The 18459-nt window shown below is 33.8% G+C and overlaps 1 protein-coding gene across 1 annotated transcript in view; it reads right to left on the bottom strand.

Annotated features, from left to right (window-relative positions):
- Positions 1-14184, bottom strand: part of LOC134281492 (poly [ADP-ribose] polymerase 1-like) — a 31702-nt gene extending 17518 nt beyond the window's left edge. The window contains exons 1-9 of the mRNA XM_062763955.1: positions 13981-14184; positions 2807-2827; positions 2569-2692; positions 1997-2115; positions 1744-1883; positions 1534-1608; positions 1022-1106; positions 703-819; positions 292-374 (exon numbers count right to left, since the gene is read on the bottom strand). Of these exons, the coding sequence (XP_062619939.1) occupies positions 292-374; positions 703-819; positions 1022-1106; positions 1534-1608; positions 1744-1883; positions 1997-2115; positions 2569-2692; positions 2807-2827; positions 13981-14097 (881 nt within the window). The 5' untranslated portion in view covers positions 14098-14184. The remainder of the gene's footprint in view (positions 1-291; positions 375-702; positions 820-1021; positions 1107-1533; positions 1609-1743; positions 1884-1996; positions 2116-2568; positions 2693-2806; positions 2828-13980) is intronic.
- Positions 14185-18459: the final 4275 nt, after the last annotated feature.

The raw sequence follows: 18459 nt of genomic DNA, 5'->3' as shown, positions 1-18459 counted from the left end.
GGCTGACGTGACGTTAAAATGACGTAGTGATGCTGCTCCGGGTCGATAGACATACGCAAGTTTATTATTTCACCAAAACTTTTCTTATTATAATAGGAATTAGAAATTTTGCATAAGTGTTTCATTCGTTCTTTATAAAATGTTGATGAATTTTCCTGAAATTATCTCCGTCCTTTATGATCTCCGTCCTTTATGGAGTAAATGTAATTGTCTCAATAATTTCCGAACAGCCCTCGTAGATATAAAAAAAGTGCATGAAATTAATGAGACCAGTACAAGTAAGAGACTGACCTATAAATAAGCTGACCATCTTTACACTCTGGACATTTCTCTGTAGCTCCAAAGGCCATACAATCTGACACAACATCTAACAGCTGAAAATCCAGAATATCATTGTAAATCAAAAGAAATTATAGTTCAATTAATTCTTGCATTTTAAGTATAATGTCATACAATATAATTCTGTGGTGAGGGCCTGTCACCCAGCACAGCTCATACTATGGGTAATGAATTTAAAGATCACAATCCTATCTTGATTTTAAGAACTTGACAAACGCCACTCTCATCCATTCCATGAAACTTCTGTGTTTCTTTCATCATTCAAACAATTTTGAATCATACTGCCCTACAACTTTGAAAGGTTCATGAGCGAACCCTTAGAATTCATTGATGACAATACACAATGTTATTTTAGATTCTTACTTTCGAATCCCCTGAAGGAACAGTCTGTTTGTTGACTTCTAAGAGTATTTTCAATGCTTGTTTTGACACAGACTTTTCCAGTTCATCACGGATCTTCCACAGTAACTTGCTTTGTTCCTGCATAAAACAAAGAAGCTATAACTGCACTACTTCTACCTTGAATAAAAGAATACAATTGCACAAAATACAATTTTTAAGTGCATGTATGTATGTGTGTTTGTTTTATTACAGAAAAAAGATCCAATAAAACGTGTAAAATGACTGCTCAATTCTCAAATATCCATGTCGTTTCTGGTTGTGTTCACTTATTCTAATATACCTTCAGCTGTTTTTCCTCTTCTGTTTCTTCTTTCTTGACCTTCTTCCCACCTGATCCTTGTGATGTATCACCTTTTCTTTTTGTTCTAAAACAATGTCAACATTTCCAAAAAAAAAAAAGTTCAGTTAAAATACTAAATGATTGCAATTAAATCAAATGAAGGCTATGCCTGCTGCCCAATCCATTTATGTATTTAATACATAATAAAATATGTTCAAATCAAATCAAATGATAATCAAATTCACCTTACTTTAAATTAAGTCTTTTTCAAAGTTTAGATTACTGCAGCTATCTTCTATCTGGTATTTAATGTTATTATTTATAAAGTAAAACACTGTTATAACGAAGTCACAGGTACCTTTGAAATTACTTCGCTATATCCGTAATTCATTATATCCGTAAGGAATTCATTAAATTCATATAGTTGGGGATCCAAGTTAACTTTGCTATATCTGTGAATTTGCAATATCCATGTTCATAATAAATGAGTTTTACTGAATGTATTTATTTACCCTTTACTTCCTTTTCCCAGTTTTTCTGTCAGCATTGCTCTATCGTCTTCTTTTAACCTTTCAAAACCTTTAATTCTGTTTTTAAAAAAAGAAAATCATCAAAGTATGTTAAAAGGACCTGCCTCAACAGACATCAACCCCTTTATATGCTGAAGATAATATAAAATGAACAATGTACTTAATATTCTTGGTATGACCCAATATACTTACTGGTTTGCTCCTAAATCTTTCCCAAACTCCAACTCGTCTCGATTCTCAACAAAACAATCCACATGATACCACTGATCCACAGGGCCATACATTTTGGCTCTTTGACTTTCATAGTCTTTCTTACTAATTCGAACTTCATCCTGTAAGTTAAAATGCCACTATTACTTTCAACAGAGATAATTTCTAAAAGATTTACTCCACTATTTGTCACCCTAAAACTACAGATTAAATGTATACTACAATGTCAGCCTACCTTTCCAATGAAGTCCTCACAACCTTTGCATTTACTTTTGCCACTTTTGGCGTATTCTGTACTAAAATCCCCTGCAGAACCTGCATCAGTTGTGTCCCCTCCCTTACTGCTTCCTCCCCCTATCATAAAAAGTTTAGAACTCACATTTAATGTCAGAATTATCAAAAATATTCTAGATCAGGCTACAATTGTGAAAAAATTTGACTGTCACTCTTGTTTCTGTATTGATGTTTGACCTTCCCAATCACAATGGGGAAGGGGGATAAAAATTATGTGTTTTTGGCAAATAAAAATTATGTGTATTTTGCAAATAATAATTATGTGTATTTTGCAAATAAAAATTCTGTGTATTTTGCAAATAAAAAGTCTGTGTATTTTGCTAAGGGAAGAGATTCAATGTTTAATTATTATGCAGTCCAGCCTATTATCCCAATTTACTGTAAAATAAATGGGAGAACAGACTGGGCTTCATAATAATTAAACATTGAATCTCTTGAATGTCACAACAAATGAGTGAAAACATTTTAATTGAACCCACAGCATAATATATCAATAGAACTTTATTTCAATACCTCCAATGTTTTCCTTTACTTTCTCTTGGTCTTCCCATCGAAGGGCATCAAACCCATGTATATCACCATGTGTTAAAACCTTTGCTCTTTTCCAAAAACATTTCTGATGAAACCAATTTGGGATCTAAGAAAAAAATTCTTTGTTACAGATTGTGTTCTGCACAATTTGGCTTATATACAACACTTCTTTGTTTTGTTTTGTCTATTTTACAGTCATAAATTAATTTAGCAAACTTACCTTTCCATCAAATACAGGAGACTGAAAGATAAAATGAATGCAATTAGAAATAAATAATAAGACTTAGATTATAATTCTCTTGTCATTTACTGGTACAAAGTTGGGGCTTTTAAAATTTGGAAAATAAGCAATATTTCTGGGATATAACGTTAGCTATTGATAACGCAGATCTACGTGACATCATGGATTGCATAAAAAATAAACGCAATTTGGGGTTTCTGATAAAATCTTTCCTGACTTTACACATTAGGTCTGTGACAATGCTATCATTACTCAGTTTGTCTCACTTTGTCACTTAAAAGCCACAGTCTATGGGCATTATAGCCTAGTTGGCTTTCACATCAAATACCGGGTACTTACAATTGATAGCTATGGAACCTGATTTTTAAAAGCACTTCTCAGATTAAAAAGCAATGCTTTATATTTAAGAGCCTTCAAAACCATTTCCAAAACAGTTTCATTTTTGTCCCCCGCTTGAAAAGTGGGGATATTAATTTGGGTTTGTACGTCCGTCTGTCCGTCCGTCCGTCTTTCTGTCTGTCTGTAACGCTTTCATTTCCACACGATATCTCGAGAACCCTTTGAGCTTTTGCAATGAAATTTAGCATAGCAACTCCCTATGGACTAAAGAAGACCCCTATTGATTTTGAGGTCAAAAGGTCAAAGGTCAAGGTCATAAATAAGCAAATTCTGTCTGTTAAAACACTTTCATTTCCACACGATATCTCTAGAACCATTTGAGCTATTGCAATGAAATTTTACATAACAACTCCCTGTGGCCTAATGAAGACCCCTATTGATTTTGAGGTCAAAAGGTCAAAGTTCAAGGTCGTAAATTTATACATTCTGTCTGTGTGTAACACTATCATTTTCGGGCGATATTTCAAGAAGATTTTGAGCTTATGCAATGTAATTTTATACCAAAAACTCCCTAGGACCTCTCTCACCCCTCTCAAAGTGCCCTGCCCTGTTTGTTTTATTAGTATTTATAGTATGACATGTCGATATTTTTAGCGCAGGGGCATGAGGAGAGTTATTGCGTATAAAACAGGTTCTCGGCAGACTTTATGTTCTTATTACATCTATTAGAACTGTTTAATAAAGGCTAAATAAATCAAACACCATGGATTGTGTAAAATTTCGAGAATACCGAACATGAATATATACATGTATGTGACTTCAGTTCTGCATATACTTGACACCGCGTAGAGCGATTCCGTGGTGTAGTGGTTATGTCTCTCGCTTCAGGTGTGCGGGGTCCCGGGATCGAATCAAGGTCGATCTTTTCTTTTTCTTTTTTTTTTTAAAAATACTTTTCTTTTTTTGTTTTACTAAATGATAGTATTCAGCATGTGAAATGAAAAAATTTATGAGGTTATAAAATCATCATTACAGTGTGATAAATATTCCATATAAAAAGAATCTTCTAAACACATAATAAAGAATAAGCAATCAAATCTTTATATGCATATTGACATACATGTATTTTATTTGCCTCAGTATACATGTATACATTTAATAATTCTACAAAATCAGTCAGGGGGATCCGACTTTTTCCCTAAGCAGGGGACACGAATTCTCTGAATTAATTAGCTTGTTTGAAATTGGTTGAAAATTAAAAAAGTTATGATATTTTTTTTTTTTTTCATCTTTTCACATCTTGAAACAAAAAGTGTTGCCATTTTTAATGCAAAGTACTTTACAATAACTATCTATACAAAAAGATATGTACTTAAATTGTTTTCTAGTGCATATAATATATTATTAACAAGAAAATCAACTGTATGGTTGCCAGAAATTTTAAGTTCGAAATATGGTAACATTTTCACCCTCTTTTTCATCCTTTGCAAGATAGATTCTTATAATATTAGGATCAGATATTCTGTAATTGCATGATTATATTAAAGTAGGGGCCTACCCATGGTAAACCGGAAGCCGGAATTAGCTGTTTTTGGTTTTAAAATTATGGTACATATAACATTAGCAAGAACGTAAACAATGTCTACAGAAGTGTTGGAGGGGTGTATAAAGATGATTGAGGGTATTTTTGTGCAAGGATTGAGATTTATACAGTATGTAGCAGAAAATCGAATTGATTTAAAACACAAGCGCGAGGTCAAATGCCAGACATTTCAGATGCAGCATATTTTTACCTAGGAGGTTATATAGATACTGTACGTTTGTTATTGCATTGGTACAACTCCAACATTTCTGATACCTATTTACAGAAAACTTAGAAAATAATTTGCTCTTATGTCATTAAATAATACTTTTCATTCATTGTTTTTATTTGTGCACAATTGGTATGCTGTGCAGATGGGATTTTCCTACTTTCGTTTTTGACAGCAAATCTACATATGAATGAAGGTACTCGGTAATAATAATAAAAAAGTCAATACAGGCTACTAATAATATATATGAAATTCTAGACATAATTTTGCTTGAAAAACATCGTGAATATCTTGCTTATAGTCTTTTGTAGGAAGTAATAGGCAACCAGGAAAGTCGTATCATTAGTAGCGGACATGGCCCCTGTGTACAATATATTCAGAATTAAATTGAGAATAAAATTTATGCTTGTAATTAGGAAAGGGTGTGTAAATTTTGATAAAATTGTTCTTAACAAGAATATTTCACTTTTTAGCTGATTTATAAATATCTTTGTTGACATAAAAGGCTTGAGTTATTGAACTGCGTTGGGGGTACCTGTATGTTTTACCCTATATCTTGGTGAAAAGACAGATGACCAATACATTTATCATGCTTTAAGCATCGGTTATTATATATAAAGACAAAAAAATCAGGGTAAACAAATTAATTATTCTAATAGAGAGCTTTATTTGAGTTTTGAGCTTTGTTACTTTTTAGTAAAATGAGATTAATTCTTTAAGGGGGTTCTCTACAACGTCACAACATGGCGTACTTCCGTAAAAACACCATTTTGATCCCAAATGATCAGACTCAAATTCACTTAACACTGATAAATCACTGAGTATAACACAACATGCGATATTGTGGATGGAATGTACATTATATCACATCAATTAATACAGTGTATTGCCCAATATGTATCCCTTCTTTAACAAGAGGCCCATGGGCCACATCGCTCACCTGACCTAGGCAAAGTATAAATTGGTTTATTATTGAAAAGGTAAAATACAAAAGTAGTCCCATGAACAATCATGGATTTTCTATCTTAGAGAAGAAGATTTTTAAAGAATTTTCCTATATATTTCTATGTAAAACTTTGGTTGGCCATTTTGGCCCCGCCCTACCCCCGGGGGTCATGATTTGAACAAAATTGAATCTACACTACCTGAGCATGCTTCCATATATATATGATGAATTATGGCTTGGTCATTCTTGAGAAGAAGATTTTTAAAGAATTTTCCTATATATTTCTATGTAAAACTTTGGTCGGACATTTTGGCCCCGCCCTACCCCCGGGGGTCATGATTTGAACAAACTTGAATCTACACTACCTGAGGATGCTTCCATATAAATATGATGAATTATGGCTTGGTCATACTTGAGAAGAAGATTTATAAAGAATTTTCCTATATATTTCTATGTAAAACTTTGGTCGGCCATTTTGGCCCCGCCCTACCCCCGGGGGTCATGATTTGAACAAACTTGAATCTACACTACCTGAGGATGCTTCCATATAAATATGATGAATTATGGCTTGGTCATTCTTAAGAAGAAGATTTTTAAAGAATTTTCCTATATATTTCTATGTAAAACTTTGGTCGGCCATTTTGGCCCCGCCCTACCCCCGGGGGTCATGATTTGAACAAACTTGAATCTACACTACCTGAGGATGCTTCCATATAAATATGATGAATTATGGCTTAGTCATTCTTGAGAAGAAGATTTTAAAAAAATTTTCCTATATATTTCTATGTAAAACTTTGGTCGGCCATTTTGGCCCCGCCCTACCCCCGGGGGTCATGATTTGAAAAAACTTGAATCTACACTACCTGAGGATGATTCCCCATAAGTTTCATCTTTCCTGGCACAGTGGTTCTTGAGAAGAAGATTTTTAAAACATGCCACCAAATTTTCATTAATTGCCAATTATCTCCCCTTGAATGAGGGCGTGGCCCTTCATTTGAACAAACTTGAATCCCCTTCACCCAAGGATGCTTTGTGGAAAGTTTGGTTGAAATTGGCCCAGCGATTCTTGAGAAGAAGTCGAAAATGTGAAAAGTTTACAGACAGACGGACAGACGGACAGACAGCTAGACAGACAGACGGACGCCGGACAAAATGTGATCAGAAAAGCTCACTTGAGCCTTCGGCTACGGTGAGCTAAAAATGAATTGATTGTCAATTTATTCAATTTCTACTTATTTAATTATTAAATAATACATTTACAAACTTATTAGAATAAGATTTTTAGATGAGAAAAAAATGATATAAAACATGGCTTAATTTTGTCCATATGCTAATTCATCATTACGTGTCAAAACGCCATACACTCAGAAATTTATTTCTCCAATAAGCATATATGCTTTTCAGCAAAATATATCCCCTCAAAAATGCAAATTTGATAAGATAAGACATATGTATTATCTTCCCATCGACTAGAGGATACTCTGTTCTCGATTTGTATAAACCCGAATAAATGGTTATACCCGGTGAAATTTCGCATGACACAAACGTTTGATCACCATTGATTGTCAGCTGTTTACAAGTATGGGAAAATGCAGACTTTAGACGAAGTGTGCATTTGGTTAGAGGAATTTCTTTTACCGCTTTGGCCATTTACCATCTTAACTTGTTTTGTTATATATAGCACTGGATAACACATGCAAGTTGGATAAAAACGTTAAGTAAATCTACCTTTCTCAATACCATGAATTCACTAAATACATGTCTTTGTCATTGACTGGAAACGCGATGATTTTCGCTTAAACCCATTGAAAAACAATACACGAACTTCTTTCAATGTCCTTGCGTGACATTTGTTTAATACTTGTGCAAGTAGAGTTTATTTGAAGTTTATATATAAAAAAAAACAGTACCAAGATATTTGAGTCCACTAAGCGGATCTCTCACACCTGATTTTCTGTGATGTTTATAAATTTTTGACAGTTTTTCAATTTTTTTCAATTTCTTTTTTTCATTGTTTTTACCCTTTGATATTATATATCTTTTCAGATATTGAAGAGGATCCAACCAGCTACTCTCAAGAAAATGCTGTTTTAGTTTTTCTTTTGTCTATTTTTGTAAATCTAAATAAAAATTATGTTGATTTTATTTTTATCTTTGTTGGTTATTATTTCAATATTTTATAACACTAAACTTTGAAGAGAAATTTAAAGCACTGGGCTTTTAAAAATAAAGATAGGACGGATTTTAACAACATAAATAAAATATTTCAAATATTTCTAAAAAATAAATTGAAGTACTTTGGAACCTTATTTTATCGGATATGAGCCTATTATTAGAAACAAATGCATGCAACAAAAATCAGTTATACTTTACAGGTGTAGAGATCCTCCTTAATATTTTCTTATTTTCAACCAGCAATGTGTACCGTAGCCTGAAATTATTCATTATTATCATTACCCTTGTGATTTATGTTCAAAAGAATTTATTTGCCATGTGCAATGACATAAAATGTAGACCGTCTTTATAACAGTCGCGATTTTGTTTTTTGTACAAGAGGGTACACGAGTGTTTTACACCCTATCTCAGTAAAAATATAGATTATCTATCTATTTTTTGTGCTTTTGAAGTAGATAAAGTATCTCTTAATGTAAATCAGGAAAAAAATTGCACTGATAACCAATTAATTCCACGAGTAGGGACCTACCTTAAATTCATGTTCAAGAAGTTCGACTGAAATCTAGATCCAATAATGTCTCATTAACCTTCTTATACAATACAGATATTGTTTCTCTTGGTCAGATGTGATGTACAAAGTTCTGTTTGACTGTACTGTAATTTCTAAATTTAATTTGAAGTATTGTTGAGTTATTTTTATGAAGTAAAATAAATTGATCTGTAGTTTCATATGGATAAACTAATGGCTTCAAAGCAGTGATCGGGAAGGCCAAAATGGTCAATGGGACTATGGCGCAACTGTCAACATTTTTGATGGGCCATTTCGAAAATAAATGGGCCATCAATGTAATCTGAAGGGCCGTTTTAAGAAATAACAAAGTGACAAACAAATATCAAATACGAGAGAAAACACGTTTTTAATTAACCGAATCCGATTTTCAACGCATGAAATGCAGCAAATTTAAAAGCACTTGCTTAGAATATAACTGACCCGAATTTTGTGTTTAAATTACAACAGTTTTGGAAAGGGAACAGCCCTACCATACAAATGAATGAAGTTATTGTACCTCATGTAAGTGCTTCGTTTAACCGGAAGTACTTTTTGACAGGTTTCAACCAATGAGATTTGTTGTTTTAAATTGACTGCATTTAAAACGAAAGTAAAAACAAGAAAGAAAGTCGTAGGCAAAATATTTCCAAACAACATCGCTAAAAATTTAATGCGCACCTTGGCGCCATGATTGATTGATTTAATGCGCCATTTTTCACTTCAATGCGACTATGGCGCGTGGCGCAAGCCCTTCCCAATCACTGTCAAAGAGGTGGGTGGTGGTGGTGGTGGTGGTGGGGGGGGGGGGGGGGGTAATAAAAATATAATTATGAAGTAAAGGTTATCATTTCTTGAGTGCATTTTTTGTATTTAGAAATAAACCATCTTCAATTTTTAATACAATTAATATGAAAAGTGAAAAGCTGACACTGCTATTTGCTGAATACTAGGGCTGAAACGATACGCCCCCTCCACGATACGATACGTATTGCAATACTTGTGTCACAATTCAATTTTTTCAATACGATACAATTTAAGAACGAAACTATTCATAAGGTTAAAGAAAACGTATTCAGATTTAAAAAAACAAAGAGTAAAAGGTGGTGATACAATAGAAATATACTACCAAGGGTATGCAATCTAAAAATTCAAGTACTAGCCCACAGGCTAGTGGCAGCAATAAAAGTTACTAGCCCCAAGTAAAAAGTTATTAGCCCAAATATAGGGACAAAAATTAAAATAAAACAAATGTTGAAAAAAAAATTAATCATTGAAAAAGTCAGGGTACTAAGGTCAATCTTTTGAAAATCAAAATTTTATTCTCACTATTAAAATTAAATCATATAAAATTAATGATTATGACAGAAAATAAACATAGGTAATCAGAGATTACAGAGCTCACCTCAACGAATGTTGTCTTTAAATAAGGCAAAGTCACACAATTAACCAACAAAAAATGTACATTCCAAAAATGAAAATATCTAAGCAATTTTGATCTGATACTTTGAAGTAGACCAACATAAAAAATTTGAAGTAGTTCTTCTTCATGAAAATGTAATTCAGCATCGAAAGCAAATTTGAGTTTTCATCTCTTGATGCAACATTTGTGCAAGTTTGGTTTATACAATGTTATAAAAGCCTTAAAGTTTTTTGGTAATAGACCTGCAACCATAACTTTAACCTAGTCTATTATCTGAAAAATATATATGTCGAATTCAGCATCCGAAGCAAGTCCATTAGTGTGCATCCTAAGATGTATCGTCCATGCAAGTTTGCACATTATAAGGCTCATAGTTAATTGGAAATGAAACATACATCAAAAACTAACATTTTCACTCATCCACAAAATGTAGGTCAGATTCAGCATCTGAAGCAAGCCTGGTAATATGCATCCTAAGATGTATCATCCATGCAAGATTGGTCATTAAAGAACTCATAGTTACTTGGAAATGAAACCTGCACCAAAAACTTTTACTTGTTCACTCAACCAGAAAATGTAGGTCAGATTCAGCATCCGAAGCAAGCCCGGTAGTGTGCATCCTTAGATTTATCATCCATGCAAGTTTGGTCAACATAGGGCTTAAAGTTACTTGCAAATGAAACCTGCTCCAAACACTTTAACCTGTTCACTCAACTGGAAAATGTAGGTCAGATTCAGCATCCGAAGCAAGCCTGGTAGTATCCATCCTTAGATGTATCATCCATGCAAGTTTGGTCAACATAGGACTTACAGATACTTGGAAATGAAACCTGCACCAAAAACTTTAACCTGTTCACTCAACCGGAAAATGTAGGTCAGATTCAGCATCCGAAGCAAGCCTGGTTGTATCCATCCTTAGATGTATCATCCATGCAAGTTTGGTCAACATAGGACTTACAGATACTTGGAAATGAAACCTGCACCAAAAAAGTTTAATCTGTTCACTCAACCGGAAAAAGTAGGTCAGATTCAGCATCCGAAGCAAGCCCGGTAGTATGCATCCTTAGATGTATCATCCATGCAAGTTTGGTTAACATAGGGCTTATAGTTACTTGGAAATGAAACCTACACCAAAAACTGCACCAAAAATGTTAACCTGCTCCAAAAACATTAACCTGGTCATTCCTTTGCTAAAATTGCAGCATCTGAAACTTTGACTGGTACAATGAAACACACTAGAACCATCTTCCATGCATGTCTAATCAATATAGGACATAGAAGTACTTAAAAAGAAAATTGCTCCAAAAAACTTAACCTTAACCCGGGACGCCGACGCCGAGGGTATTACATAAGCTCCCCCAACTTCGTTGAGGTGAGCTAAAAATGAATTTAAAAAAAAATATCTGAAGATCTTTCCTTTTCTGATTATTTTGCACTAGCTCATTTAGAATGAAAATAAATTCATTTTGTTTTCATATTAAATCCTTAAATACACTAGAAATATATTTCATGTGAATCACACTGATCTTTCAGTTGATTGAGTGATCGTAAATAATTTTAATGAGATATCTGCATGTATTTACAATAAACGGAGGAAATTCGGATTAGGAAAAAACGATCGTTTTTGGAAGTAAATAAGTCAGGAAGTACTGCAAAATGGAGAAAATTATGGAGATTTATTGACAGTAGGAGCATGCTGCCTGGAAAATATTCACTGGTTGGGAATTTGATAGCAAAAAATGAGTAAAATACCGGTTGTACTTTATGTATTACATGAGTAGTTATAATTTTTACTAGCCCGAATTTCCTGATTTGTTAATTGCACATCTCTGATACTTGTGGTTCTGTTGATTAAGAACACTTTATTCGTATAAATAATAGCAGAGGCAGCCTACTCTGAAACTTTACCGTCCTAATTTTCTCCCTCGTGTGTGTCAAACTGTTAAAATAAGGTCGAACCCGATCTATTTCAAAGAGTTAACCAAACCCGATTATAAAAAAACGTATCGAACTGAAAATCGAGATGGTGAATCGAAAATTGAACCGAGCACTTATATCAAACAATATCGATATTTCGGTGAATCGTTTCAGCCCTACTGAATACCCCCCCCCCGTATGACCCTCATCATTGCATGTCACCTTACAATGTAAAAGTAAACTAAATTGTTGAAAGCAAGATATTCACATAGTGTTGTGACCATCTTGCACCTTGCAATTTACTAGAATACTGACAGCAAAGGGCAAATAACCTTATCAGGCAAAAATAGTCCATGTGATCAAACCACAGGTGCTTGAGGACAGGACCCCCCCCCCCCCCCTTCGATATAGACCCCTGGGCTTTATCTATTTCTTTCTAATAAAAAATCTTTCATTGGCATATTTGTGATATGATCTATACCAGCAAATCGAAAAATTACCTAAAACAAACGTTCTATTAAATCTACCCTACATTCTCTATGTAAAAATCAACAAGGTTGCCAACTCCGTCAAAAGCTTATTGAACGGAAGTAATGAGGAGAGGACTAATTCCCGATGTTCCCCATATACCCAAATATGCGTGTAAAATATCAACAATATATATATTCTTGTTTTTTTGTACGAATTCTTCATCAAAATTTTATTTTTTAACGTTTTATAGATTTACACAAATATTCAAAGAAAAGAAAATATTTTTATAAATTGTATTTTTAAAAGGGCATAACTATCACATGCAAATCAGGTATTTAAAAAATAATGAGAGACATTTCATTTGCATCAGCGCTTTAGAACTCTATTCTCCCAATACATTTTAAAGAATTTTTTAAAGTGTATAACAACCAAATTTCTTCAAAAGTTTACTTCAAAACAGTGTCTCAGACTTTCTGCAGAACTGTGTATTTTGGTAAAAAGTCGTCTCCTCGTCACTTCCGTTCACTAAGCTGACTGTAGCCTGACATCCTTTCGAAAACTTGTTCATAACGACTGTTAAAGTGCCTTAACCTTCATGAGAGTTGGTGGTTAATGAAAAGAATATTCAATCTACAATATGAGTTGTTGATTTTAGGGGTTTGTTTAGATTTATGAGACGATTCAACCAAAATTCTCGGAAGTGCCTCTCGGTTTGCAGACGAAGTTGGCAACTTTGTTAATTTATATATAGAGAGGGTAGATATTTTTATAAAATGTAAGTTTAAGCAAATTTTCTGAATTGATAGGATAGAATATATCACAAATGTGTCATCCATATATAATTTATGTGAAAAAAGTCTAACAGGCACGGGGGTCTATATTAAGAGGGGGGGGGGTCCTGTCCTCAAGCACCTGTGGATCAAACATGATTTGGTGTTGAATACAAGGTTTTAAAAAACATTTTAGATCAAATTCTCATAGAAATTACTTTGCTGTTTTATAAAAATCAGGTCTTCTTGGTGTATATTCTGAAATTCCATTTTTTTCTCGCAAAAGAAATATTTCATTTTTATGTTTTCCCATGAAAATGATGCAATTAATTTATTTTCATCAATATACACTTGCAATAATACTTCAAGAAGTTTTCTGAAAAACTTTCAAGACTGTACATGTCGTCGTCTCACTGTATCAGTCCGTAACACACGACCACCCTATTGTTTATTTTTACACCATTTTTTGACAACAAAATTTTAGCAAATTTTAGAGTTACTGCCCTTTGCTTTTCCATTGCTAAATTCAATTGATCGTCAGTCTGTGGTAAAGGTTAATTTAATTTTGCACATTTTGATAATTAAATCAAAAAGATTTATTGAATACACCTTGTAAAATTCAAGTTTAATCACATGGTATCAGATTTAAAAGATCATTTTCTTTTCTTATTACATTACACCCCTAGCCTAGTTAACACACATAACAAACACTGTGGGATTGCTCCTGCACTGCATTAAGAAAATGAAAGTTTACCTGAACCATGACAGCCAGCCTCAGCGATCCCTGTGATATTGAACTTTTGCATGCTTTACATGATGACCTCCCACTCTTTGCATACTCAGCCTTAAACGGTAAATCATGATCACTCATGACGACTGTCTTGCTATTTGCGTTTTGTTTTGGGTTGACTCTCTAGACATGTGTTTCAATAGTATCACGTGACTTTCCCCGCCACAGAGGGAGACAACGGTAAAACTAGTACCGCAAAAGCCGTATACTGAATTTTTTCTCTTCTGTCACGTAAATCAAAATATGAATTGGTGGATTTAAAACATAGGATTTTTCTTAAATTGATGTCTTATTATTATTCTGAAAAGTCTCGGGTCGCCAGTTTGGAGGTCCAATGAGTGAAGCAACCATTCTTATTAACTGTAAGAATTGTAGCTCTCCCAAAAAATATATTGATAGGTCATCATCCCAATTTTTTTCAGACCAGCTTAGCTACAGATTAAAAATTAAAATTACGTATGAAAAGGACGCTTGTGTTAACATAAATACATAAGAAAATTGTATTATATTTACACATACATAAAAATAATTCTTAGCAATTTACATATTTTTTTTTGGGGGGGGGGGTTCTCATAGAATCTTACAAAAAACAATTACAAGTACGTGTAAAAAAAAAAAAAAAGAAGAAAGAAAAAAACGTTTAAACTTTGAAAACTATTCAAACTCGAAATTCGTATTTCGGGGGGGGGGGGGTCTTATATACTACTATAGTAATTTTTTTTATCTACACACTTTGGAAAAAAGGTAGGGTGTATTAACTATCATGCTGTTGTTACTCTAGTCCGTCCTTCTGTACGCCTGTTGCACTTGAATTTTGTCTTCCTCAAATACTCTTATTACATTTTAAGCAGAAGCCAACGTTTGGAATGTAGTTGGTGGCGACTTGGACATGTGCAAAAAGATTTTGAAACTCACCCATGGGTGAAAATGCATTGAAAATTGGGGTAAAAATCTTCTTTTTTTTTTTTTTTTCTTTTTTTTTTAAACATTTCCCCCTTTCTTTTTCGCAGCATCCATGATTCATATTTTGTAAAATGTTTGGGAGTTCCTGTAAATGTGCAATAAAGTTTCGGAATGCTAGAATGTATTTTCACGTGGAGGTAATTGGGGCAATAATACGACGTTTTCGACAAAAATCGTGTTTCCGTGTACTCCTGTTATAATTTTTGTTGAAAATAACTAGACACTTGGAAGATTGGTTAATATATGTCTTGTAATTTTCCCATAACGTTCCGGAATCTTGATTTTCACCACGATCTAAAAACTTCGTTTTTTATATAAATAAATCTGGTTCCTTGAATTCTTTTTAAAAATAGTTTGCAGTAGCCCACTCTTACTGTTGGATTGAGTGTAGTTGGGGGTGTCATCTAGAAGTGCAACAAGGTTTGGGAAGTACGATTTTCACACTGGGGCGATTGTTGATTACACGTATCTAATTTGTTTTCGCCTTAAGGTGATATTTGTAATATATAGGGCGCTATAGAAATTTATTTTGTTATTATATTATAAAACAAGAGGCCAATGAGCCACAACGCTCAACCATGTCACTTTCACGGTGTAGTACCTAAACAGCTGCTATCGGAACAAAATCGCGTTCAATGTTGCTATTCGAAAATTGTACGGCTGCTAGCAGAGATAAATATGTTGAAAACTCTTGGAACAAGTTGTAAAACTGTGAAATCATGACCCCCCAAATCAAGATAGTCTCTGAAAAGTCCGGGTGCACGGAACAAGTAAGGTATTTCTATAGATGTTGTCATGTGTAATTTGCAGAACAGCCCTATAATAATTTAGAATTAGTAAAATTTCCGAAGCCTGTACCAAATCTTAAGTCAATAAATACCCAGTTTTCATGCTTTTTATACCCCCCGCTTGAAAAGCGGGAGGGTATATAGTAATCGTTAGTACGTCCGTCCGTCTGTTACGCTTTGGGGTACCCATCTCCTCTCATACCACTGAATGAAATTTGATGAAACTTTCACAGAATCTTTATTACATATTGCCATTATGCACCTCCTGTTTTACTTTTTGATCCGACACATATTTTGGGTTTCCCGGCCACAGCAAAACATGGACTTTGCAATTATAACTATATGGAGGCGGGGGGTATCATTTAGTGAGCTCATCGCTCACAGTACCTCTAGTTTAATTCATCTATTATTCAGATTGTGGGTATCTTGGTATTTGAACAGGCGTCAATCTATAATAATACTTAGAAATAGTTTTAAAAATTTGAAAAGTGTATTTTAAAAGAGATTTTTGGATAAAACACGATTTTTTAAAGTTACGGTTGCTATCAGGGTCCTAGCATATATTGCACCGGTTAATAACTGAAAACATCGCATCGGCTGTTATTTGAAAATTTTCCTTATTAACAGAGATATGAAACAAACTTATGGCAGCAAATGTCTAAAATATACATCTTAAATATCCCAAATTGCATGTGAAATAAGATGTTTATATATGCAGCTGACTTTTACCAACTTAACTCAGGGGTGTAACTTCGATTTTGAAAAGGGGGAGGGGGGGTCAGAAAAATTCAAATCTATATTTTAAAAAAACTGACATGGAAAAAAAAAGGAAAATTGTCAAACTTCTTTCAGAACCATTTTTTCTCACGCGCTACCGCCTACCCTTCTTTGACTATACTGCAATAAAAAGGGGGCTTCAATGAAAATTTTCAATACAGTAAAAGTTTTGCTTGGAAGAAAGTAAACAGGTCTTTCAATGAACATTTTAGAAAGTAAAGGTTATGCTTGGAAGAAAATGTGGAGGGGGGGGGGGGGCACGCGTCTGTAACTCAAATGTATCGTATTTTTGCAAAGTAGAGCTGATCTTCGAAAATCATTGCTACACAAATCAAAAAGAAAGCTTTACGAAAGGACCCGGAAATCAATTTGAAATAGCATATCATATATTTTAATTTTTTTTTACAATCATTTACAATCATTTCTTTAACTTTCTTAAGTTAGAGTCTTTGGGGATTTTTGTACACTACATGTACACTTAAACATGTATAATATCTAGAAAAGTCAAAGTATAAGCTTTGTCAAATATTTCTAATTCCTATTTCTTTTTCGAAGTACGGTGATGCATTGGTTCGTTGTACGACTAACATGCAATATTCAAAACATCGACCCCCTTTCCCCCCTCGCCCCTTTAGGCTTTTAAGAGTTCTTAAAATTATAAAGGTAAGAAAAGACAACCCCCCCCCCCCCCGCCCGACACGAAAGAAAGCGTGGTTTTTATATATTGATGTTTTCCACTTCTTTTTACTGTCAAATTTCTTGTAAATCGACTTAATGTGACTCTGGGAGTCTTTGACAATACTACAGTAAAGATTTTTTTTAAATCACAGAAAACTCTCCTAACAAAAAGGGGGGGGAAGGAGCAGACCTACCCCCCCCCCTTTTACCTTCAACGTGCTTTACCCGATGTGCATGTACAGTATATGAACGTCCTACGTACATAAATCGTTAGCTCCTATGAACATACGTTATTGTCCACATTTTACTCTTCTGTACATTGTGCACTTAATCTTTACATGTACTTGAGTCATTATCTACGTTGGACAGCAAAACTTTATAACTTTATGTGAGCTTTATTCATTTTTCAATTCATATTTTTTTCAATCAGCTATAAATATTGCTAATTTGTAGGTTTATGTTTGGATTTGTAGAGGTGGGTTGCGTAAATATTTGAGACAAATTATCTCTCGTGGCCATGGTTTGTGAATCGATAATTATGATTTTGTTAAAATTCCAAATCGTAAATTTAATCAATCTGGCATAATAACATAGCTGGAATATAATAAATTGAATGGTCATATGATTTAATGGATAACAGAAAACAGTTGTGTGTGGGAGGGTGTTTTTGTGTGCATGTGCCATAAGCGGCGGGGGGGGGGGGGGTACACCAATAAAAAAAAAATTAGCCCAATTTTTCAGTGCATATATTATGTCTACATGTATCTTTGCAAAAAAAAAAGTGGGAAGGCTTAGCCTCCCCCTGTTCCAAAGCCTATGTGTACAGGGTACATGTACATACAAACTTCACTATTTTCATCACACATATAAATGTACGATTAATTTGTCATTATATGATCGAAAGTAACATACATGACAAGTCAATTATTTAGAACGTATATATATAATAGTTTTCTTAACTATAATTGCATAGCATATGTAAACTGAGGATGCGATTTCATGACATTTTTCCAATAGTTACCGGTGCCGTTGTCTAATAGTAGCCGTAACATAAGATTCTCCTAATAAAAACGCTCTGGCTTTTCAGAAACCCATCGAATTGGACAATGATACGATGTAAAATAACCAATAATATTTACAAATACACAACGAACTGTCGATTCATTTTTATCAAATATCTAAAACTTCTGACGCAATTTTAATATATTTCTTATGTGCATGTAAATGTGCCCAACGC

Source organism: Saccostrea cucullata, unplaced genomic scaffold (genome assembly GCF_032062105.1).
Source record: "Saccostrea cucullata isolate Sc308-1 unplaced genomic scaffold, CSIRO_AGI_Scuc_v1 ctg924, whole genome shotgun sequence".
NCBI classification, from domain to species: Eukaryota; Metazoa; Mollusca; class Bivalvia; order Ostreida; family Ostreidae; genus Saccostrea; species Saccostrea cuccullata.
The sequence above is the reverse complement of the archived record's forward strand: the minus strand, read 5'-3'. Positions and strand labels throughout refer to the sequence as shown.